The sequence below is a fragment of the Erpetoichthys calabaricus genome, chromosome 2 (genome assembly GCF_900747795.2).
Source record: "Erpetoichthys calabaricus chromosome 2, fErpCal1.3, whole genome shotgun sequence".
NCBI lineage: Eukaryota > Metazoa > Chordata > Cladistia > Polypteriformes > Polypteridae > Erpetoichthys > Erpetoichthys calabaricus.
The window spans coordinates 4,482,465-4,508,724 of NC_041395.2; the positions used below are offsets into that span (position 1 = coordinate 4,482,465).

The 26,260-nt window shown below is 43.9% G+C and overlaps 1 protein-coding gene across 1 annotated transcript in view; it reads left to right on the forward strand.

Moving 5' to 3' along the window:
• Positions 1 to 26,260, forward strand: part of LOC114644966 (NACHT, LRR and PYD domains-containing protein 3-like) — a 91,073-nt gene that overhangs the window by 19,824 nt on the left and 44,989 nt on the right. Inside the window, exons 2-3 of the mRNA XM_051924014.1 lie at positions 6,662 to 6,789; positions 23,258 to 23,424. Of these exons, the coding sequence (XP_051779974.1) occupies positions 6,705 to 6,789; positions 23,258 to 23,424 (252 nt within the window). The 5' untranslated portion in view covers positions 6,662 to 6,704. The remainder of the gene's footprint in view (positions 1 to 6,661; positions 6,790 to 23,257; positions 23,425 to 26,260) is intronic.

A 26,260-nucleotide genomic window follows, 5' to 3' on the forward strand; every position in this document is an offset into this window, starting at 1 on the left:
ACATATATATATAACACATATATATACACATAGTATATATATATATATATATATATATATATATATATATATGTGTATAATGTGTGTGTGTGTATGTATATGTGTGTGTTTATGTATTGTGTATATATATGTAGATATGTATATATATGTATATGTATATATATATGTTTATGTGTGTGTGTATATTATATATATATATATATATATATATATATATATATATATATTAAAAGACAGCAACACTCATAACAATGACAACACAATTACATTGACAATCATCCATCCATCCATCCATCCATCCATCCTCTTCCGCTTATCCGAGGTCGGGTCGCGGGGGGCAGCAGCTTGAGCAGAGAAGCCCAGACTTCCCTCTCCCCAGCCACTTCTTCTAGCTCTTCCTGGAGAATCCCAAGGTGTTCCCAGGCCAGTCGAGAGACATAGTCCCTCCAGCGTGTCCTGGGTCTTCCCCGGGGCCTCCTCCCGGTTAGACGTGCCCGGAACACCTTACCAGGGAGGCGTCCAGGAGGCATCCTGATCAGATGCCCGAGCCACCTCATCTGACTCCTCTCGATGCAGAGGAGCAGCGGCTCTACTCTGAGCCCCTCCCGGATGACTGAGCTTCTCACCCTATCTTTAAGGGAGAGCCCAGACACCCTGCGGAGGAAACTCATTTCAGCCGCTTGTATTCGCGATCTCGTTCTTTCGGTCACTACCCATAGCTCATGACCATAGGTGAGGGTAGGAACATAGATCGACTGGTAAATTGAGAGCTTTGCCTTGCGGCTCAACTCCTTTTTCACCATGACAGACTGATGCAGAGCCCACATTACTGCAGATGCCGCACCGATCCGCCTGTCGATCTCACGCTCCATTCTTCCCTCACTCGTGAACAAGACCCCGAGATACTTGAACTCCTCCACTTGGGGCAGGATCTCGCTACCAACCCTGAGAGGGCACTCCACCCTTTTCCGGCTGAGGACCATGGTCTCGGATTTGGAGGTGCTGATTCTCATCCCAACCGCTTCACACTTGGCTGCGAACCGATCCAGAGAGAGCTGGAGATCACGGCCTGATGAAGCAAACAGGACAACATCATCTGCAAAAAGCAGTGACTCAATCCTGAGCCCACCAAACCGGACCCCCTCAACACCCTGGCTGCACCTAGAAATTCTGTCCATAAAAGTTATGAACAGAATCGGTGACAAAGGGCAGCCCTGGCGGAGTCCAACTCTCACTGGAAACGGGTTCGACTTACTGCCGGCAATGCGGACCAAGCTCTGGCACCGGTTGTACAGGGACCGAACAGCTCTTATCAGGGGGGCCGGTACCCCATACTCTCGGAGCACCCCCCACAGGATTCCCCGAGGAACACGGTCGAATGCCTTTTCCAAGTCCACAAAACACATGTAGACTGGTTGGGCAAACTCCCATGCACCCTCCAGGACCCTGCTAAGGGTATAGAGCTGGTCCACTGTTCCGCGACCAGGACGAAAACCACACTGTTCCTCCTGAATCCGAGGCTCGACTATCCAACGGACCCTCCTCTCCAGGACCCCTGAATAGACTTTTCCAGGGAGGCTGAGGAGTGTGATCCCTCTGTAGTTGGAACACACCCTCTGGTCCCCTTTCTTAAAGAGGGGGACCACCACCCTGGTCTGCCAATCCAGAGGCACTGTCCCTGATGTCCATGCGATGTTGCAGAGGCGTGTCAACCAAGACAGTCCTACAACATCCAGAGCCTTGAGGAACTCCGGGCGTATCTCATCCACCCCCGGGGCCCTGCCACCAAGGAGTTTTTTGACCACCTTGGTGACCTCAGTCCCAGAGATGGGGGAGCCCACCTCCAAGTCCCCAGGCTCTGCTTCCTCATTGGAAGGCATGTTAATGGGATTGAGTAGGTCTTCGAAGTACTCCCCCCACCGACCCACAACGTCCCGAGTCGAGGTCAGCAGCGCACCATCACCACCATATACAGTGTTGACACTGTTGTTCTCCATGGCCTCCCCAAACTCCTCCCACGCCCGAGTTTTTGCCTCAGCAACCACCGAAGCTGCATTCCGCTTGGCCTGCCGGTACCTATCAGCTGCCTCCAGGGTCCCACAGGACAAAAGGGTCCTGTAGGACTCCTTCTTCAGCTTGACGGCATCCTTCACCGCCGGAGTCCACCAACGGGTTCGGGGATTGCCGCCACGACAGGCACCGACCACCTTACGGCCACAGCTCCGGTCAGCTGCCTCAACAATAGAGGCACGGAACATGGCCCATTCGGACTCAATGTCCCCCACCTCCCTCGGGATGTGGTCGAAGTTCTGCCGGAGGTGGGAATTGAAGCTGCTTCTGACAGGGGGCTCTGCCAGACGTTCCCAGCAGACCCACACAACACGTTTGGGCCTACCACGCCTGACCGGCATCCTCCCCCACCATCGAAGCCAACTCACCACCAGGTGGTGATCAGTTGACAGCTCCGCCCCTCTCTTCACCCGAGTGTCCAAGACATGTGGCCGCAAGTCCGACGACACGACCACAAAGTCGATCATCGAACTGAGGCCTAGGGTGTCCTGGTGCCAAGTGCACATATGAACACCCCTATGCTTGAACATGGTGTTCGTTATGGACAATTTGTGACGAGCACAGAAGTCCAATAACAAAACACCACTCGGGTTCAGATCGGGGGGGCCATTCTTCCCAATCTCACCCTTCCAGGTCTCACTGTCATTGCCCACGTGAGCATTGAAGTCTCCCAGCAGAACGAGGGAGTCCCCAGAAGGTATGCCCTCTAGCACCCCCTGTGCATACGCACAAACAACAGTTAGGACCCGAAGGCGGAGGGAGGCTACCCTCTCGTCTACTGGGGTAAACCCCAATGTACAGGCTCCAAGTCGGGGGGCAATAAGTATACCCACACCCGCTCTGCGCCTCTCACCGGGGGCAACTCCAGAGTGGTACAGAGTCCAGCCCCTCTCAAGGAGATTGGTTCCAGAGTCCAAGCTGTGCATCGAGGTGAGTCCGACTATATCTAGCTGGAACATCTCAACTTCGCGCACTAGCTCAGGCTCCTTCACCTTCAGAGAGGTGACATTCCACGTCCCAAGAGCCAGCTTCTGTAGCCGAGGATCAGACTGCCAAGGTCCCCGCCTTCGGCCACCACCCAACTCACATTGCACCCGACCTCCTTGGCCCCTCCCATAGGTGGTGAGCCCATGGGAAATCATTGAAATCAAATTGACAATCATGTTACGTTATTTTTAAAATGTTTCCTTTTTTTTTCATAACCTCTTTAACACACTACTTCTCCGCTGTGTAGCGCGGTATTTTGCTATTATATATATATATATATATATGACAGCAACACTCATAACAATGACAACACAATTACATATACAGTAATCCCTCGCTATATCGCGCTTTGCCTTTCGCGGCTTCAGTCTATCGCGGATTTTATATGTAAGCATATTTAAATATATATCGCGGATTTTTCGCTGCTTCGCGGGTTTCTGCGGACAATGGGTGTTTTAATTTCTGGTACATGCTTCCTCAGTTGGTTTGCCCAGTTGATTTCATACAACGGACGCTATTGGCAGATGGCTGAGAAGCTACCCGGCTTACTTTTCTCTGTGTCTCTTGCGCTGACTTTTTCTGATCCTGATGTAGGGGGTGTGAGCAGGGGGGCTGTTCGCACACCTAGACGATACGGACGCTCGTCTAAAAATGCTGAAAGATTATCTTCACGTTGCTACCTTCTGTGCAGCTGCTTCGTGAAGTGACATGCTGCACGGTGCTTCACATACTTAAAAGCCAAACAGCCCTATTGATTTGTTTGCTCCTTTGAAGAGGAAGATATGTTTGCATTCTTTTAATTGTGAGACAGAACTGTCATCTCTGTCTTGTCATGGAGCACAGTTTAAACTTTTGAAAAAGAGACAAATGTTTGTTTGCAGTGTTTGAATAACGTTCCTGTCTCTCTACAACCTCCTGTGTTTCTGCGCAAATCTGTGATCCAAGCATGACAATATAAAAATAACCATATAATCATATGGTTTCTACTTCGCGGATTTTCTTATTTCGCGGGTGGCTCTGGAACGCAACCCCCGCGATGGAGGAGGGATTACTGTACAGTATTATATATATATATATGTGTAAATGTATGTATGTATGTATGTCTAGATAGATATACATATATATATATATATATGTAGATATGTATATATATATATGTTGATATGTGTATATATGTAGATATGTAAATACAGTATATATGTAGATATGTAAATATATATGTATATATGTGTCTGTGTGTATATATATGTGTATGTCTGTATGTATGTATGTGTGTATACTGTATATATATATATATATATATATATATGTATGTTTATGTGTGTGTATGTACTGTATGTGTGTATATATATGTTGATATGTGTATATATATATATATATATATATATATATATATATATGTATATATATGTGGATGTGTATATGTATATATATATATGTAGATATCTGTATATGTAGATATGTGTATATGTAGATATGTATATATGTTTATTTATGTTTATGTGTGTATATTATATATATATATATATATATAAGACAGCAACACTCATAACAATAACAACACAATTACATTGACAATCATGTTACGTTATTTTTAAAGTGTTTCCTTTTCTTTTTCATAACCTCTTTAACACACTACTTCTCCAGTGCGAAGCGCGGGTATTTTGCTAGTCTTTATATATAATACGCTACTGTGGCTGTTCGTTTGTCTGTCCAGGATTTTAAATCACCGGTAGCTTGCAAAGCATTTGACCGATTGACTTGAAATTTGGTGCATATATACTACATGATATCTACTATCTGCTTTTGGGGTTGTGATTGACCTCCAAGGTTATTTTGCTTTTTATTTTTATTTTATTTTATTGTAGAATCAACTCTTGGCAGCAGCCAGCAGGGCGGCTGTGCGGCACATGTCTCATCCCTTCGCCGTCACTTCCTCTACCTCTTCATATCTTAAATCATTCATGAGGCAGATTGAAGACTTAAGTGCCAGCTTAAGTAAAAAATTAAAGTAAATGTACTAAGTAATTGCAAACAACACAAACACAGACTTAATCAGTTTTAACTTTAAAAGATGCCAACGGAAGTAGAGAAGAAGCGGGCCACTAGGGTGGAGACAAGAGTCGCTCATGAAGCAACAAGAGCATCAACCTCTGAGCAAACGAATGGTAAATGTACAGAGAAAGAGGAGGAAAACTAGGAATGCTCAAGTCAAGTGGATTCGCTGCATGTTATCATTATAGCAGTGCGCCATTACTGGTATAAATATAACATATAGTGTAGCAGAAGTAGTCTCAGAATAGTTTGCCTGTCAACTGGGCAAACCCCACTTAATTGAAATCGGTGATGTTGAACCAGTCTAAAATGATGACCCACGTGTTTATTTTTGAAATTTGTTATTTTTAACTTTCTGGGAGTGACTCTTGGAGGGCTAGGACCACTGGTATAAATTAACTATCAAAAATTTGATCATGATCTAGAATCATCCATCCATCCATCCATTTTCCAACCCGCCATATCCTAACTACAGGGTCATGGGGGTCTGCTGGACCCAATCCCAGCCAATACAGGGCGCAAGGCAGGAAACAAACCCCAGGTAGGGCGCCAGCCCACTGCAGGGTGCACACACACCACACACCAAGCACACACTAGGGACAGTTTACGATCGCCAATGCACCTAACATGCATGTCTTTGGACTGTGGGAGGAAACAATCTAGAATCAGGAACCTCAAAATAGCATAAAACAACACTCAGCATGTTGATTTCACCGATCCCCATTCTTTCAAAGTTTTGTGACCCCTCATATCCCATTAGATACAGAACCTGTGAGGTCAGTTGATGCACAACTTCAAGTCCTTCTGCTCTTTTCTGCTGAAGACCCCTGTTGGTTTACTCTTCATCATGAGGGCGTCCTTTCCTACACAAAAATGGCCTGCAAATTAGGGTTTTCCGGGTCTAAAGGACCAAATGCGCACACGAAGTCCTAAGGCAATGGTGAATTTCTTTATCCACAAGTGGCTCATGGTGCGACGTGAAGCCAGCACTCAAATTCTTGCTGCTGTGTTTAAAAGTCACTGTAATCGAGCGATTTTAATAGACTGACAGCACTGGCGACAATTCAGAATGGTAGATATTAAGAATGGAAGGAGAACCAGGAAAAGAAACATGAATCAGAAATCAAAATGAGCCAGAAAGATAGAAGGCACTGATTGTCAAGACCAAAATGAATTTCACAAATATTTATCAAAATACCCTACAAGTCACCATCTAGAACATCGGGCACGGCACACGGTCCAACTAACTGCTGATGGGACCTGACAGCACTTCAGAAAATTCAAGCACGCCGGTGCTCAGATTCTCTCTGCTTTTGACAATTTTTGAAGACTTGCATATCCCACCCTGTTCGATGATGCTGTAAAGGGTCTTTTTTTTCATGAATGTATTATTATGAATTAGACGTGAATGTTTGTGGTCTTTCACAGGAAGATCGTCTCCTTCCGGTGCGTCGTGTCCAAATGAACGGCGGACCCAAGTCTGCTGTCTGTCTGCTCCATGCCTGTCATTTTTTAAATTTGAATGTCCCCTCTTATCTTGTCTTCACAGTCCTTGCCTGCCCCTTTGGCTCCTCAAACCACAAAGTGTAAAGATGTCCGTAGAAGACCTGAATGATAAATTTGTGCCAATGATGTCCCGGAAAAGAAGATCTGATGAAGACATCAATGCTCTGTCTGGTGAGGAAAACTTGCTGACTTTCTTCTTGAATGTAAAAACTAAACCAATGGACTGCCTCGTGTGTCTCTGTTTGCTGTGTGCTTTGTGCTTCGTGACTGTCCAGGGGATGGCTGTCCTGGAGTCTCGTCTTGTGTGCCGGTAATCTTTGTAACTTTAGATTGTGATGTTGCTTTTCACAGCAGCAAAACTTATGTAACCTTCAAGCGCATTGGGGGGCTTCAATTGGTTCTCGTATGCATGGACTGCAGCAGGGGAGGCCGTGGATTTGGGTACCCTGTACTATTGGACAGCAGCGGGAGTTGACAATGTTATAAAGATGGCTCCACGTTGCTACAAATCACATTACTTATGCACACAAATGTATTAAAGCAGACATTTTAGAACTGCTTCATTGTAAACAGACTTTGAATGACCATCAAGAAATATGAAAGGTTAGTAACACCGTCGCTCTCTTTCTACCGTATTCTGAACAACAACATGCACTACACAAATGGAGCTTCATTCTGTGTCATGGTGGCTCCACTCTATTGCACTTCGCAGAAGCGGTGCATCATTAAAACATGTCAGAGTTGTCGTCACGTCCACACAGTGCGCTGCACTGAAATGCAATGTGCACCTTTGACCGACACGCCGCTGCCAGCCGCCACCTCACGACGTCAGTGATGTAAAATCGAATGCCCCAGAAACATAGCGGGGCTAGTGAAGAGCAAAACAGTCGAGTGTTATCACAAAGAGTTTCACTAAATTGAATGTAAAATTTATTTCATTTACAATTTAACAATCACCAGCGGTGGGCTGGCACCCTGCCTGGGGTTTGTTTCCTGCCTGGCGCCCTCTGTTGGCTGGGATTGGCTCCAGCAGACCCCCGTGACCCTGTAGTTAGCATATAGCAGGTTGGATAATGGATAATTAATAATAATAATTCTTTGCATTTATATAGCACTTTTCTCACTACTCAAAGCGCTCAGCAATTGCAGGTTGCTTAAGGACCCAACATAGCAGAGTCCCTATTGGCATTTACGGGATTCAAACCGGAAACCTTCCAATTGTCAATGCAGATCCCTAGCCTCAGAGCCACCATTCCACCTACGATGGATGGATGGAATCACAGTTTTTTAGGAGTGGAAAGAAAGAAAGAAGCATTCTGCTTCCTAAAGGAGCGCTCCACCCCAAAATCACATTTATTCCCATGCAGTTTGTAATGGTGTTCGAGAATAAAGTTTAATCTCGTGTTTTCATGGAGCACATGGACATGAAGATTGGAAATGAGCAGGACCAGACAGCCACCAGTTCTGTCCAGTGGCACCCAATGTGAAAAATGTCCTTAGAAAAAAAGAATTTAAAAAAATTCTTACGTGCAAAGTCTTGTGTTGCATAATCTCCATGGCTGCTATCCATCTAGATGGTTGAAACGTGTTTTTTCTCAAAAATTAATAACCTTGTTAGCATTGCATTTTGTTTAAAAACTCTGTCAAAAATGTTGCATGTTTTGGCTTAAAAAAATGACATTTTTGTTAAATCTCATGTTTCTATGTAAAATGTGCAAAACACTAAAAATACAAAGTCAGAAATGTAAAAAGTATAATAATGACGCAAATAATAATAATGATGATGATGACTAATAATAATATGCTGATGTTAACATCATATATTCTGTGAAATGGGAAAGCTGCTTAGCTGTCTGCTCAGTTACTTGACACTGTTCAGCACGGTGACAATTCTTTTGATCTCGATGTCACTTACTTCAGGTAGATCCTGGCTGTTGACATTCACTTTTATTCCTGGTGGCCCTACAATATCAAAACGAGGTGGTGCAGGTCCATTTCAAGCAGAGTTGACAGAAACCCAAACACAGTTGAGTGCCACTTTCACATTCATCAGAATCGCCTTCTGTTTCGCCATCTGAAGTCCGATTTGCTGCAGACGAGAGGCTCCTCGTCATCACTGCTTGTATCGCAGTCAAGAGCCAGCAACACCTGGCCTGCTGAAAAACGCTTCTTACAAGACTCCATTATGTTATTACAAATTCCCGCCTACACCTTTACCTGAGTAACATTTGGGACTAATGCTGTTAGCACTTTTACAGCCCGAGTACTCCTCGGAGCTCATGCTTATGTGAGACGGGTCTGTACTGTTGCCCGAGTGACACTTGGAGCTAACACTTTTAGCACTGGTTTCACAGCCTGAGTGACGCTCGGGTCTAACACTTGGGTGGTTAACTCTTACTTCCGGAAAACTCCACATTAAAGATCAACTGGACAGATATTTTTCCCACAGTGCTGTGCTTTTGAATCAAAGATCTTCCACTCCCCTGCTTTCATTGGTGAAGAATCCTGTCTTCAAGGTGAGGCCTCATCTGGAGTACTGTGTGCAGTTTGGGTCTCCAGGCTACAAAAAGGGCATAGCAGCACTAGAGAAGGTCCAAAGAAGAGCGACTAGGCTGATTACGGGGGCCTATAGGGGATGAGTTATGAGGAAAGATTCAAAGAGCTGAGCCTTAAGGAGATGAAGAGGAGACCTGACTGAAGTGTTTAAAATTATGAAGGGAATTAGCCCAGTGGATTGAGACGGTTATTTTAAAATGAGTTCATTAAGAACACGGAGACACAGTTGGAAACTTAAGGGGAAATTTCACACAAACATTAGGAAGTTTTTCTTTACACAAAGAACGACAGACACTTGGAATAAGCGAACAAGTAGTGTGGTAGACAGGAGGACTGTAGGGACTTTCAAAACTCAACTTGATGCTTTCTTGGAAGAAATGAGTGGAGAGGACTGGCGAGCTTTGTTGGGCTGAATGGCCTGTTCTCGTCAAGAGTGTTCTAATGTTCAAAAAACAAGTCTTTAATGTAATGTTTTTTGAAATGATTGAAGTGTGTATGTGTCCTAAAAGTTGTAATTTCCACGGGATGCTGGCTTGGCTTTTATTTTCAGATAGCGTATCAAGGTTTAATGTGATTCCTCTTCTGAAGATATGCTCATCCAGAATGATGCCGTATTTAATGAACACCGTATTCCAACACACCAGAATAAGAGTTCAGTGTTCAGTGAAGGGGACCCGCCGATTGCCACGGCGTATTTTCACACTGATATGCCAAAACAATGCATGTGTTACAGGCGTGCGCACCATTTAGACATTCTGCTCAGTGCAGTCATGTGATTTTGGACACCACCCATGTGACACGTTAGCTAACAGTAGCCCTCTTAGCATTATGCTTACTCCTGGAAAAACACAGCAAATTTGTTGAATATTCTTCCACAAAAAAGTGTTATTACATGTAATAGAAACACATAAATAACACAACATGAAGACAGTAGGAGAGGTCTGTCGAGCGTCCACTGCTGTCTTTTCGAGACAGTCACCAACACACAGCCTGACGTCACAGTCGAGACAGTTGAAGTCTGCTTCTTTGAACATTTTCCTCAGAAGAATGCCAGTGCCTGACTCCGCACGATCAACATGCCCCTCGTCTTATCATTGTCTTCAATAGCACATTTCTCCTGACACGGGCATTGACAGTTGCTGCCTTATGAACAGTACTTGGGGGACTGAGGTCTTTTCTAGTCCTTGCACTTGACTGCAGTTGTTTTGTCTTTTTTGACACACTGCTACTGTCGCACCACAGTGAAGCTTCACATCACCAAATTCAGAAAGCATATCACGGTGGTTTGGTCGTACAGCTGTAGCAGTCCAGTGCCATTAAGATTCACACCATCGAAGAAACGGTGATTTATTTATTTTTTTTGGTGGAGATTCCAGGGACGTATCCAGCCTTGGCGCGACCTACACACATTCACAAGCAGAGACAAAAAAGCAACCGGTAATAAAACAGCAATTAAGGAATGTATTAAAAAATAATAAATGAAAACAATGATCCCAATACAATAAACACGAAATCAACAATAACAAACCACTAATAAAAATCACACACGATGAAGTCCATGAAAACGGCAACTGATGTAACTAAGTGATGGAGGTAGAGAGTCCAGAGATCAGCTCGCTGTATGTGAATGTAAAGGTCAGGCCTACTGGGATTTCCTGATGTGATGATGACGTGTGGTGGGATCAGGAGCGCTCCTTTCTTCACAGTATGACAACAAATCCTCAGACAGCAGGAAGTCACCAGACAGTCCATACACCCAAATCAGGAGACAATCGAGGACAAGACAAGAATCCACAGGTACCAAAACAGAAGGCAGACAGATATGCAACTCCAGACACAAAGCACAAAAGACTTCCTCCTTTTTGGTACCACTGGCCCCATTTTAAAATGTCGCACTGGCCTCCTTGTACCCAACAGCCTCTGCACCCTCAGCAGATGACCAATCAGAGCCACTGCAGGGACTGCTGGGAGTTGAAGTTTCCTATCCATCTCCACATCTGGTGATCACTTCATTTTATCATCACTGTTGTTCAGTTCTATCAATGGTTCAGTTCCACTTTGTTCATAAACTGGCTTTACATTCGAAGTTTTACAAGGTGTTTTGTCCCACTCAGGAATATTGAGTTACCTTCAAGTAACTCCTAGTTATATTCAAGAATTGTTTTGTAGCATGATGTCATTTTATCCACTAGATGGCAGTAGAATGCTGTCTTTTGAGTGCTAACACTGTAAAACACATCATGACATGTCACCCCAAGTCTGACTCGGGTTTAATCGTAATAACATAGAATTCAAGCTCACAAAGCAGCCCACATTTGCTACTCAGCTTAGTCGGCTCATGTGCTTCAGTTTGCTAAACTTTGTGGATAAACTGGTGAAGTGGTGCATGCCATAACCCCGCAGCCTACCTGACTCATTTTTAGCCCAAGAAGTGCAAGGCTACATTCACAACATTTTAAAACTCAGCTACTTCTGACAATGAAGAAAACTTCGATCACTTTAGATGAGAAACAGATGACATAAGAAGTGAGGAAAGAGGGGGACAAAGAAGGGATGTGAGGAAGGGATACGCCACAAGATGAGAGAAGGGGGCACTGAAATAAAAGAGGGAAAGCTGGAAACATGAAGAAACAATCGCAGGATTTGAAAAATTGACAAACTGCTTTGTTTGTAGTGTTCTGTTGCAAATCTAAATTGTTACTGGTTTGAGATTTTTAATAAAATGATTATTTAGCAAAAAGAAGGTAGCCTGGTGTAACAGAAAGATTAATATCTATCACACAGAGGAGAGAGAGCTAGAGGTTAGGAGCCCATACTGATACAGCACATCGCCGCACCCACCACATGACAAACCACCTCAGGATCCCAGATTAGGACCCGAGTGCAGCCATCAGCACCACACCAGTTCAGATGGAGTGGGACAGTGGGAGGTTTTCTATGGTTGCTGAAGTGCCGATTCGGTTGGAGGGCTGGATGAAGATTAACATCATACCCATGACGGAGCAATTGCAGGTTAACACTAGAATTACCAGAGCCTACGAAAAAACTCATAGATCAGTCCCACCTTAAATCGCTTCTCACCTCTCTGTCAGCGTCTTTTGTCCTGTAAATGTGTCGATAAGCAGCAAACAACAAGCAGTCTGCTATCACATCCCCCACCGCCACACAGTTTTCTCAGCTCAAGTCTGTTTACCTGTGTGTCAGTTGCTTAGAGTTGTTTAGAGTGAGAAGTCAAGCAAAATGACACCTTTTATAAATACAATGTCTACAATGATCTATGTAAACACATCGCTAAAACAGAAACGTTTTTCATGGTTTAGTAATAATTGACAAAATGTAGACATGAAGTGTGTAATGTGTGAAGCCTGAATTCCAAATATCAAAGAAACACTTTCACAAAAGGTACAAATATAACAGAACAAGTGTGCTTCTATTCAAGAATATAACTGCAGAAAAAAGAACCTGCATTAGGGTGCGACATTGACATGCATTTGGTACGACCACTTCGGTGGCGCAACGGTAACAACTGTTGACTGGTAATCAAAACTTCACGGGTTCGACCCTGGACGAGTCCGTTTTGAGAAGTGAGCTGCTCTTATTCTTACTATCTTAGAATAAAAACATACGTTTGATTCCAGTCTGTAACAGCCGGTGTAACTTATGATACTTGCAAAGGTTAGTTTTTTTTTTTTTTTTTTATTCAGTTTTATTCTCTCAGCCGTGTTCACGATCCCAAACCTCCCCCCGCCTCGCATTTGACACTGCTGTTTTCACATAAAGACGCGCTATTACAGAGGTAAACTCAAATGATGACAACGGTTCTACATTGGATCAAGAATGCACTTTTGCCATCGCTGTACTTTGTATATGTACATGGGAAGCTATGCACTCTACTTGTGACTTTGAGTAGCATCCACCTGCAGAACCACAGCACCATATGTCACCGCAGTTTTAGACCTGCAGTTGTAGACCCGCAGTTACAGACCCGGAAGTGACATCTCCGTCGTTTCAGGACTGACTTCATAAAATTACTTTTGAAAGGTTTCAGCAGGTCTCGGCAAAGCCCAGAAAGTAATGTCGGGTCAAAGACCTGTTCAGAAACCAAATAATACACATCATTGTGAAGTTCAGAGGGTTTCTGCCATCACGTCGTGTCATACATCAAACTAAACAATACGGATCGTTTCTGTGAAATACACTATTAACATTTACGTTGTGTTCGGGTCTGTGGGAACCATTTAACATGTCGACAAAATTAAAATCATCAAGATCTGTGTTAATTGAAAATAGTTTTTCGTTTACAGTCATAAACAAAATATACAATATAATTATAATGTTTACACCACGTTAGAGTTTAGTAAAATGTTAATAATAAAAGTGATTTTTTTTTTGTGATTATGTTTTTTAAAATGTACAATGCATGTGTGCAATATTGTTGTAAACCAATTTAGAATAAATATTTAAGCCTATCTAATATTTTTAAATATGTATGTGAGGAAAACAGCAATCCATATTCTACACTGAATTATGCTATCTATTAATGTCCTTATATAGATCTGCTCTAGTTTTTGTCACTTATTATTATAAACGATGGGCCATCAAAAGAAAAAAATTACTAATAAGAACACAATTTATTTATGCAGCACCCTGCCCACAATTCAAAAAGAACAACAGGACCGATATAACATTGGCTACAAATAATATCTTCACTAAATAAAGATAAATAAGGGAGCCGTGAAGGTGCAGCAGGATGGTGTGATGTGCTTGCTGTTGGTGGTTCGTGTCAGGACTTTAGTAGTTGAGTTTTGAATCAGCTCTAGCTGTGATATAAGATTATATTAATATAAAATTCAGATAACTTAATTATTATTTATAAATTAAGGCATGAGGGTTGCCCTGGACATGACATAAGCTACATAGGGTCTGACAGTGGGGCCAAGGATTTCGTCCCTACACCTGATGGCAGTTAAGGTGTTGTTGTCTGGCCTGTTGAGGTCTGTGTGTCCCTCCATGGATATGCCTCCCTGGACTGACCATCACTGACCCCCCATCACACCAGTCAGGCTGAACAATGTTACAAGCAGCATAACGTTCTCCACAGCTTCTCCAGACCCTTTCATGTCTGCCACATGTGCTCAGGGTGAACCTGCTCTCATCTGTGAAAAGCACAGGGCACCCACCAGTGGTGGACCTGCCAATTCTGGTATTCTATGGCAAATGCCAATCAAGCTCCACGGTGCCTACTAGAGGACATCGGGCCCTCAGGCCACCCTCATGAAGTCTGTTTCTGATTGTTTGGTCAGAGACATTCACACCAGTGGCCTGCCTGCTGGAGGTCATTTTGTAGGCTCTGCCAGAGCTCATCCTGTTCCTCCAGTCCTGCTGATGGGTTAAGGACCTTCTACAGCCCCCCTGTCCAGCTCTCCTAGAATAACTGTCTGTCTCCTGGAATCTGCTCCATGCCCTTAAGACTGTGCTGGGAGACACAGCAAACCTTCTGGCAATGCCACGTATTGAGGTAACGACCTGGAGAAGTTGGACTACCTGTGCCAGCTCTGTAGGGTCCAGGTATGACCTCATGCTACCAGTAGTGACACTGACTGTAGCCAAATGCAAAACGAGTCACAAAACAGATGAGGAGGGACAAATGTCAGTGGCCTCCCTCCACCTGTTAATCCATTCATTCCTGTTTAGGGGGTCGTCTCATTGTTGCCCCCCCCTCTAGTGCACGAAAGCAGCTGAGACTGATGAACAAGCCCCCCTGCTACTTCACTGAGCAGATCGACAGCCCAGGAGTGTCACTGACGTGATGCCACACTCTCATTATAAAGTGTTCCTTTAATTTTTTGAGCAGTATATTTTAATGTAATATTTATGGTTTTCTAAGTCACTACACACATTACTGAAATCCACTCAATGATAGTTTAGATAGCCCCCCACACTTCAGTCCTTCACAAATGCAGTAGTTTACAAACATTGTATTTTAATTTCTTTTTGAGAAGCATAAAAAATAATTGTGGTGAATCTCAACTTATGATGACATTTTTTCTATGTATGTACTATTGTGGGACTTTTTTTTAAATCAGATGGTCACTTTATTTTAACAAGCGATGTAAATAACCAGTTTACTCATCGCTCTCAGATCACATTTTGTTTGTTTATCAAGCAGCACTGAATATTTTCATTTTCTACACAATCCTGTAATAAGTGTACAGTTCACACAGTGAGACACACAAACACACTCACTATGCATACACACTACTGGTGCCATTATTGACTGTTGAATCGACACAATGGCTGTACATGCTGGGGTCTTTGGCACATGTCATCCCAGTAGCAGGTGAGGTGTCACCAATGGTTTACCTGCTCCTCTCCTTCTCCCTGTTCCAGTCTCAGTTCGAGGTTGTCGAGATGACAAAAGTATTTTTTTCTGAGATGTTCAATATGTTTTGCCTGTGGCCAGCATCCAGCGTAATGTTTGTCTAAATTCTCCACTCCTCTTTTTGTAGCATTACAGTCCATTATCATTTCTGACCATGGAGTCTTCTATCTCTGTACAGGTCACATTGTTCACCAAAGACGTGTCATTTGTTTAGACAAACGTGAAGGTCTTCACTGGCCTGTTCTGTGTGGCCAGCAGTTGAGATGAGAGTTCTGGCTTATTTGTCCTTATTGTGCTAAGCATTGTCACCTTCCTCTTGAGGAGCTCCTGTCCCAGTTTGTGTAAAAGTAAAAGTTATTGCATATGGCGTTGTGGCCATGCAGCTTATGTCATGTCCAGGGTGACACTCACGCCTTCATTTCTCACAGCATTTCCTCCATCTGACTTCCCTTTGTTAATGAAATGATGTCCTCTGCTCTTCTGTATCTCTGTGTTTCCCCTTGAGCACGTTATTCGTAGCTTTGGTCTGCTTATCATTTTTATTCAGATGATGCTTAGATCTATTTCAGTGTTAAAAGTAACTCTTCATCACAGCTTCTCTGTTCACAACTTGCCTCAGTGAAATTAAATTAAAATTAAAACCTGAGCAGAGCAAAACTCTTTAAAATGAAATTGTAACATAACTGAACTCCTGCAAAGTGGCACTAAAGTGCAACTTAAGAAAACAAGCAACACGTCAACCATTCTGGGTGATGATCTCCTCACACCTTCTCGGTGTCACTTAGATTTCTCCTTTTCTTATTTCACCATGTAAGCCACATTAAGAAACTTCCACCTGTGTCACATATCCCGTGTTTGCTCCTTCCTCTCCTTTTCTAATGCTGAGAATCTTGTCCCTGCTTTTATCACATCCTGCATTGATTATTGTAAGTCACTACTGGCAGGTGCCCCTTCGGATCGTATATCACAGCTCGAGCTGATTCAAAACTCAACCAGAGTCCTGACACGGACCACCAACAGCGAGCACATCACACCATCCTGCTGCACCTTCACTGCTCCCTGTGTCTTACAGGACTGAATATCAAATTCTGTTGACCTGCCCACTAAGGTCCTCTCATTTTGTGCCTCCCACTAACCTGCACTCTGTAGGTGACAGCAGGACCTTCAGCTGTATATAGCGCCCTGACTGTGGACTGACCTCCCAACATTAATGACATCCGCTGACTCCCTTCATTTGTTTTTAACTCATTTGTTTAGGACAGTGGTTCTCAGACTGTGGGGTGGTTCCCCCTAGGGGGGCGCAAAGATGTGAAAAAAAGAAAACAAGAATCGAAAATATGAAAAATCCATCTATTGAAACCAAAACAAATTAACTTAGACTACATTCTGATACTAGAAAAATAAATACAGAGTTAGATAAATGTTGATAAAAGTTAAGTAGGTAGAATAAAATATACATCTATGATATATCATTAATTAAAAAAGAGCAAATTGGTATTAGTGGGCTCCTTTCAAAAAAATGTTAGGGGGGCACAATTAAAACTGTTATGAAAACTTGGGTCACAAATACTTAAAGGTTGAGAAACGCTGATTTAGGAGGACATCAAACAGACCTGACATTCGGCCCCTTCTGTCAGTTGACCCCCTCTGTCTGTCCAGGTACTCAGGATTTGAATTTTTATCACAATTTATGTTATTTGTTCAAGATTTTTTGTAGTATTAGATGTTGTATTTTAGTCTGAATTATTGACTTTTATTCTATTTGAATGTTTTATATATCCTGTATTTATCTTTATTTAGTGAAGATATTATTTGTAGCCAATGTTACTGTATATCGTCCTGATGTTCTTTCTGAATTTTGGGCAGGGTGCCATATAAATAAATTGTGTTCTTATTATTTTTTTTTTTCTTTTGATGGCCCATCGTTTATAATAATAAGTGACAAAAACTACAGCAGTTCTATGTAAGGACATTAATATATAGCATAATTCAGTGTAGAATATGTATCGCCGTTTTCTTCACGTACATGTTTAAAAATATTAGATTGGCTTAAATGTTTATTTGAAATTGGTTTACAACATACAACATGGGACTCTGGAGGCAGCTGATAGGTACCGGCAGGCCAAGCGGAATGCGGCATCGGTGGTTGCTGAGGCTAAAACTCGGGCATGGGAGGAGTTTGGGGAGGCCATGGAGAACGACTTTCGGACGGCTTCGAGGAGATTCTGGTCCACCGTCCTGCGTCTCAGGAGGAGGAAGCAGCAGTGCAGTGTCAACACTGTATATGGTGGGGATGGTGCGCTGCTGACCTCGACTCGGGACGTTGTGGGTCGGTGGGGGGAGTACTTCAAAGACCTCCTCAATCCCACTAACATGCCTTCCAATGAGGAAGCAGAGCCTGGAGTCTTGGAGGTGGGCTCCTCCATCTCTGGGACTGAGGTCACCGAGGTGGTCAAAAAACTCCTTGGTGGCAGGGCCCCGGGGGTGGATGAGATACGCCCGGAGTTCCTCAAGGCTCTGGATGTTGTAGGGCTGTCTTGGTTGACACGTCTCTGCAACATCGCATGGACATCAGGGACAGTACCTCTGGATTGGCAGACCGGGGTGGTGGTCCCCCTCTTTAAGAAGGGGGACCGGAGGGTGTGTTCCAACTACAGAGGGATCACACTCCTCAGCCTCCCTGGAAAAGTCTATTCAGGGGTCCTGGAGAGGAGGGTCCGTCGGATAGTCGAGCCTCGGATTCAGGAGGAACAGTGTGGTTTTCGTCCTGGTCGCGGAACAGTGGACCAGCTCTACACCCTTAGCAGAGTCCTGGAGGGTGCATGGCAGTTCGCCCAACCAGTCTACATGTGTTTTGTGGACTTGGAAAAGGCATTCGACCGTGTCCCTCGGGGAATCCTGTGGAGTGTACTCTGAGAGTATGGGGTACCGGACCCCCTGATAAAGGCTGTGCCCTCTCAGGGTTGGGAGCGAGATCCTGCCTCAAGTGGAGGAGTTCAAGTATCTCGGGGTCTTGTTCACGAGTGAGAGAACAATAGAGCAGGAGATCGACAGGCGGATCGGTGAGGGCTCTGCATCGGTCTGTTGTGGTGAAAATGGAGCTGAGCTGTAAGGCGAAGCTCTCAATTTACCAGTCGATCTATGTTCCTATCCTCACCCATGGTCATGAGCTATAGGTAGTGACCGAAAGAACGAGATCGCGAATACAAGCGGCTGAAATGAGTTTCCTCCGCGGGGTGTCTGGGCTCTCCCTTAAAGATAGGGTGAGAAGCTCAGAGTAGAGCCGCTGCTCCTCCGCATCGAGAGGAGTCAGATGAGGTGGCTCGGGCATCTGATCAGGATGCCTCCTGGACGCCTCCCTGGTGAGATATTCCGGGCACGTCTAACCGGGAGGAGGCCCCGGGGAAGACCCAGGACACGCTGGAGGGACTATGTCTCTCAGCTGGTCTGGGAACACCTCGGGATTCTCCCGGAAGAGCTAGAAGAAGTGGCCGGGGACCTCAGATAAGCGGAAGAGGATGGATGGATGGATGGTGTACAACAATATTGCACACATTCATAGTACATTTTAAAAAATGTAATCACTTTTATAATTAACATTTTACTAAACTCTAACGTGGTGTAAACATTATAATTATATTGTATATTTTGTTTATGACTGTAAACGAAAAACTATTTTCAGTTAACACAGATCTTGATGATTTTAATTTTGTCGACATGTTAAATGGTTCCCACAGACCCGAACACAACGTAAATGTTAATAGTGTATTTCACAGAAACGATCCGTATTGTTTAGTTTGATGTATGACACGACGTGATGGCAGAAACCCTCTGAACTTCAAAATGATGCGTATTATTTGGTTTCTGAACGGGTCTTTGACCCACCATTACTTTCCAGGCTTTGCCGAGACCTGCTGAAAGTAATTTTACAAAGTCAGTCTTGAAATGACAGAGATGTCACATCCGGGTCTGTAACTGCGGGTCTAAAACTGCGGTGACGTATGGTGCTGTGGCTCTGCAGTTGGATAGTATTGGTGACTTTACTCTATAGGAAGTAAGTAAATAACTGGAGCTTATTCAGTGCAGCCTTCTGGTGCACGATGTCAACGCAGCACAGAGAAAAAAAAGAAAGACAAATATATGGGACATTGGGTATAAAATTAATCAGAAAACATCATCGCACTAATGCAATATTATTTGAAAACAAACAGCGTCAGATCGGGTGTGAATTTACGCTAGCGCGTTAACTTAGAGTCAGATCAGGAGAGGCGTGAGGGGTATTACAGTGTGATCGTGATTGAGAGAATAAAACTGAAAAAAGCTAACTTTTACAAGTACCATACATTTATACCCAATGTCCCATATATTTGTCTCTTTCTTTTTTTTCTCCGTGCTGCATCGACATTGTGCACCAGAAGGTGTGAGCTTATTCAGTGCGGCGGGAGCACTGAATAAAACTGAATTAAAAAAAATCAAATGACAGTGAGATATGAAGAAGGCAGGCAGATTCACCAGCGTGTGTGTGTCAGCTTTTATCCCCCCAGATAAGAGAATGTCCAGTTCCATTGTCTCAAAACACCACTCACATCTACAGTTACTCCCAGTTTCAAATAAAAACTAACAGCGCCAGATCCCTAGGGCGGTAGTATGTATCATGATCGTGACTGAGAAAATAAAAGTGAAAAAAAAATGGTAACTTTCACAAGTCCTATAAATGTACACGGTCTGTTACAGACACAAACCAAAGGTATGTGTGTACTGTATAATATTAACAAAAGGAGCAGCTCACTACTGAAAACGGCAAATATAGCAAGGCAGTGGGGATCAAACCGGGGACTCTTAATTATAAGTGTGTAAATCTTACCGCTATGCCACGGAAGCTGTTGTATTGTCCTTGAACCTTTTGTAAAAGTGTTTACTTGATCTTTAGACTTAACGCTTCACACATTATATAGTTTATGCCTGCATTTTGTCATTTATTACTAAAATATGAAAAACGTTTCTGTTTTAACAATGTGTTTATACAGATTATTGTAGAAATGGAACACACATGAAATGCGTTTGTTCCAAATAATGATCTATTATTTCCACTGTGGTGGATTGCCGGCTTCTTTCTCCGGCCCTCACCCCCAGGCCGCCAGGAGGAGCTCTCCCAGCAGCGTGGACATGCCCCGAGTTCCAGCAGGGCCTCATGGACTATGTAGTTTTTATACACAGCCCTGCTGGATACCTTGGGGGCCACCAGGCGTCGCTGTAAGGGGGCTCGTAGGCTCACATGTGCCCTATAACCCGGGAGTACATCACGGTCACGTGACAGGAAGAAACGATGTGCTCCCGGGTTGAAGAAAAGGACGGTTTACCCTGACCCGGAAGGGAAAAGGAACTCTGGACTGTTGAATGGGAACACCTCCGGGTCAGGGTGTATAAAAGGACTCTGGGAAGCCCAGTACACTGAGCTGAGCTGGGAGGAAGGGTGGCAAAGTGTCTGGGCGAGGAGGATTGGTTTATTGAGAAGTATTGTGTTTATGAGTGTGGTGTGAAGAGTGCTTTGTGCACGATATTTTTATAGAATAAAGAATATTTATACTTTCACCTGGTCATCAGAGTGGTACCTGAGGGTTCAAGAGGTGGACAAAGCCTCTATCTGTCACACCACTCTAAAACTCCAGCACTTCACTCCCAGATAATCAATCAAGGCCTGAGCTGGGAGAACTTTGTGAACATTCTGCAGAGGTGGGGGGATGGGATAGCAGGCTTCTTGCTGTTTGTCTTAACTGGCACATTTACAGGACAAAAGATGCTGACGGAGAGGTGCGAAGGGATTTAAGGTGGGCCGGATCTATGAGTTTTCTCATAGGCTCTGGTAATTCTAGTGTTAAGGGCCTTGCTCAAGGGCCCAACAGAGCAGAGTCACTTTTGGCATTTACGAGATTCGAACCAGCAACCTTCCAATTACCAGTGCAAATCCCTAGCCTCAGAGCCACCACTCCTACCACACAGGTTGATAAAAATATACTAATGTCCATCCATCCATTTTCCAACCCGCTGAACCCAAAAACAGGGGTCTGCTGGAGCTAATCCCAGCCAACACAGGGCACAAGGCAGGGAACCAATCCCGGGCAGGGTGCCAACCCACCGCAGGACACACACAAACACACCCACACACCAAGCACACACTAGGGCCAATTTAGAATCACCAATCCACCTAACCTGCATGTCTTTGGACTGTGGGAGGAAACCGGAGCGCCCGGAGGAAACCCACGCAGACACGGGGAGAACATGCAAACTCCACACAGGGAGGGCCCGGGAAGCGAACCCAGGTCCCCAGGTCTCCCAACTGCGAGGCAGCAGCGCTACCCACTTCGCCACCGTGCCGCCCCTTATACTAATGTCTAACAATGTAAATGTTTATTGTCTAACTATCTAATTGTGAAGTGCAGGGACGCGATACGCCCCCATTGATGACAATTGACCAGAGAGGGCCAGTTTTATGACTTCATTTCACTGTTTTCTTTCTTGAATCTGGAGAAAATGCTGGGAGTGAAACAGCTCTGGCAGACTCATCAGTCAGTCAGTGGCTTCAGAGTCGCCATAAGAGGAGGCCTACAAAGGCATGCTGTCCTTCTCCACTGCTCTCCATTGTCGGAGGTCGCCAAGACACCGCTGACTCCATTGAAAGCATACAACATCCTTCCCTTTAACTTTCAAAGAGCCTTTGAAAGAGTCGTCCCACGCCGAAGATGAATTCTGTTACTAGAAACTGTGGGCGTCAGAGGTGACCTACGAAACTGGAGCACAAGTTGGTTAACTGGCAGGAGACAATAAGTACAGAGGAGAGAAGAATGGAGTGAGGGTATCAATGGAGACCCTCAGGGGTCTGTCCTTGAGCCCTTATTCCTTTTTCTGATTTATATTAATGACATTGGTTCTGGTGTAGTTAGTCACATTCACAGATGATACACTAAAACTGAGGAAGCAGCAGAAACAATTCAGGAAGACCTGGACAAACACCTGGAACATGCAGTTTAATGTAGAAAAGTGCAAAATGCTACATGTGGGCAAAAGGTAAGGAACAAGATGGGAGACACTGAGCCACAGGAGACAAAAGGACTGAGAGGTTTATGTTGACACAACAATTTTCATCATCTAAGCAGTACACAGAAGCAATAAAAAAACAAATAAATGTTAGGTTATATCATATAAACTGTTATATATAAATCAAAGAACGTTACGCTCAGACTATATAATGCAGTAGTGACACCGCCTCAGGAGTGTTATGTGCAGTTCTGGTCACCAGAAGACATAGCAGCACTTGAAGCTGTGCAAAGGAAAGCAACTAGGTGTGTCATGGGACTGAAGGACATGTCCTGCTGTGAGAGCTTCAGGGAATTAAACCTGTTTAGTCTCAGCAGAGGAGACAACATGGGGACCTCATCAGGTCTTCAAAATCCTCAAAGGCTTTGAGATCTAGCAGAATTCTATCAACTTAACCAGGAATCATGAAAATGAAGGATAAGTGCATTTAAAACTGAAGCTTGGAAACAAGTCTTCACACAAAGAGTGCTGGAAATCAGGAACAAACTACTGAGACATGGAGTTAGAGCAGAAACCTCAACAACCTTTAAAAAGAATCTGCAGGAGACATTGGACCGGCTTAGCTCCTGTAGTTCTTAATTTTTGTCTTTTCTGTTTCCACTTCAGGGTTGGCACAGAAGTTTCCTGAAGTTATAAAGCAATTCTCTTATGAAGATCTTCACCAGATCACCGAGTACTACAAGCCCTACCTGACCTATGTGATTGAATACGACATCACGAGTATCCTGCAGAACTTGGCCACCAAGGACATTCTCACCAACAAAGAGGCCAAGGTAAGTAGTACAACGCACAGGGAACTTAGCCGAGATGGTGAGCTCAGGAGAAATGTCTCCCTCTCTTGTATAAGAGCCAGGCCCATCAAAACAGAACTTACTGTTATGGTGAGTTCATCAGCCCAAGCAGCCTCCTCTGCCAAAGACCAATAAATTCCACTGAACTGCATATATTACTGCTAAATTAATCAGAGCAAAGCCCGCAGCACTAAAGCAGTAAAGGGTGAACGTAAAGTAATGGGATGATATTAAACTATAAACAAATAGACAGTGTAATGTAACCGGGCTGTCAGCGTGCCCCAACACGAGCACACCAGCACGGTCCAAGGTTCAAATAATGGCTCTGAGGCTAGGGATCTGCACTGGCAATCAGAAGGTTGCTGGTTCGAATCCCGTAAATGCCAATAGGGACTCTGCTCTGTTGGGCCCTTAACCTGCAATTGCTGAGCGCTTTGAGTAGTGAGAAAAGCGTTATATAAATGCAAAGAATTATTAATTATTATTATAATGGAAGGTTTATTACACAATAACAAAAGCACTAAGCACAGGTTATCTCTCTCTACAATTCAGTTCTCCTCACAGTTCCTCTCACCTCCTCACTGCCCTCCTCCAGTTGAGTGTTGCTCAACGTTCCCCCTGCTCCGAGGGAGTGTGGTCCCTTGACAAGCGACATCTTCTTCCGGTGGGCTGTCCGTCCATCCACTCCGGCCATCCCTTCTGGGTCTGGATCTTTGTTCTCCCCTACCTGGGATGCCCGTCCAGTCTATATGACATCTACAACAGTAAAATTAAAAGGACACAGTGATAGTCTGTGAAATGAAGATAACAAGGGATTGCTTGACCTTGGAGATCTACTTGTATACATTTTACTTTTTGGACTGACACCTTTATCCAAGATGACTTAACATTTGAGATGCAATTGGTTGCATTTCTTTTTTTGAGATGCAATTGGTTGCATTTCTTTTGTTTTTCTAATTGGAGTGACTTGCTTGGGGTCACACAGTGGTGTCAGTAGTGGGATTTGAACTCACAACTTCAGGGTTTGAAGTCCAAAGCCGTAACCAAAACATCACAGTGCCTGCCTAGATAAGTAGAATTATAATCGTTAGAGTCGCTGTCAAACGGTGTTACTACAAGTATATGTTTGGGTTAAAAACGACCTCTGTATGAATTACCATCTATACTTGCTGTATGGAGACTTTTACTCCTCTCTGTCTCTCTCTCTCTGTCTGTCTTCTAGTGTGTGTGTATACATATGTGTTTTTATTAGTTATTAGGACTTCAGTCGTCTGTCTATTACAAGCCAACCAACACACACAGTCACCTTCCCTACAGCTCCTTCCATCCCTGCCAAACATAAAGCTCTCCACCTCTTTCATAGTTCCTTGCAGTCCAGCGCCCCTGCAATGATGAAGGTGAGTCTTGTAATGAAATAGTCAGACTGGGGAGCTTCTCCTTTGATATCGGAGACCCTTCTCATATTGTGGACAGGGCCCTCAGTGAAGCCAGGAGCAGACCACATAGCATATCTCCACTCTAAAATTAACCCCAGCGATAAAACCGGCATCCCATTCCACCCCAACACTCCCATCTCTCCCACAGGTCATCATACAAAATTACCCATTTTGCAATTGATCCTCCCACAGGAGCCTTTCTTCCTAACCCTCCCTAGATCATCTTCCATTGACCACCTAACCTACACAACCGTCTCGTCCACAGCTGGCCTCACAGAGGAGAGCCACATTCTCCACCAGGCACTTTGAGCTGTCACAGAAGACACTGCTTCACTTGCAGATATGTCACATAAACCCCCTTGTACCTGATCCTCTGGTAAATTCAATATTAACCAAGAGGCCTCTTGCCAGTCTAAATATCTTATTGTCCAGCCATGTACAGAAGTGAAACAGGCAGACCATTTTAGTGAGCACCTTTGAGGCATTGCAAAGCCAATTGTAGGACACGTCACATCTACTGATCACAGCCACACTGATCTGTGGGATCTTTCACAGGACTTCAAAGACACTTCTCAAAGAAAATCAGAGGAAGCTCAGCTCCTTCTCAGCCTGGGATCACATTGTCCTCCAGGTCTTAATGACCAACTGACTTTTTAATCTCTACTCTTATCTGCCCCAACTTTGCCCCTTCCTTCACGTCCTCTATTTGTTACCTGCTTTCTTTTTTATTTAGCCATCTGATGAAGACTATGCAGTTGAAGCGCCACATCGTTTCTTTGTGTGGAAACAACCTTTCTATCTGTCTGTCTTTCCAGCAAGTCATCGACTTACGACATATGTGCTTTATGACTGTTCAACTTACAACTGCTGCTGTGTCTCACGTCTGGTAGTGTGAGTGCTGCCAAGTCTGGCGTATGACATTTTCTGCCACACCAGCTCTCTTCTTCCTACTATGTAGTCGGTGTTGCCATATAGATAGATAGATAGATAGATAGATAGATAGATAGATAGATAGATAGATAGATAGATAGATAGATAGATAGATAGATAGATAGATAGATAGATAGATAGATAGATAGATAGATAGATAGATAGATAGATAGATAGATAGATACTTTATTAATCCCAATGGGAAATTCACATACCGTGAGTCATTCATCTCAATCTTAGTTTATTACTTGCAGTGGTTTCAACTATGTTTAGTTGCATTTGTCTTACAATTAGCATTTTTTTCAAAACCCCTAAACTTGTCCATCAAGAAGAAAGTGTCTTTGTCCACTCCTGTAGCTGCCAAGAAGAAAATAAAGGCCATTGATCTTGACACAGAAATGAAAGTGATCAAGTAGTACAAGGGAGGAAAGAAAGTGAGTGGAATCGCATGT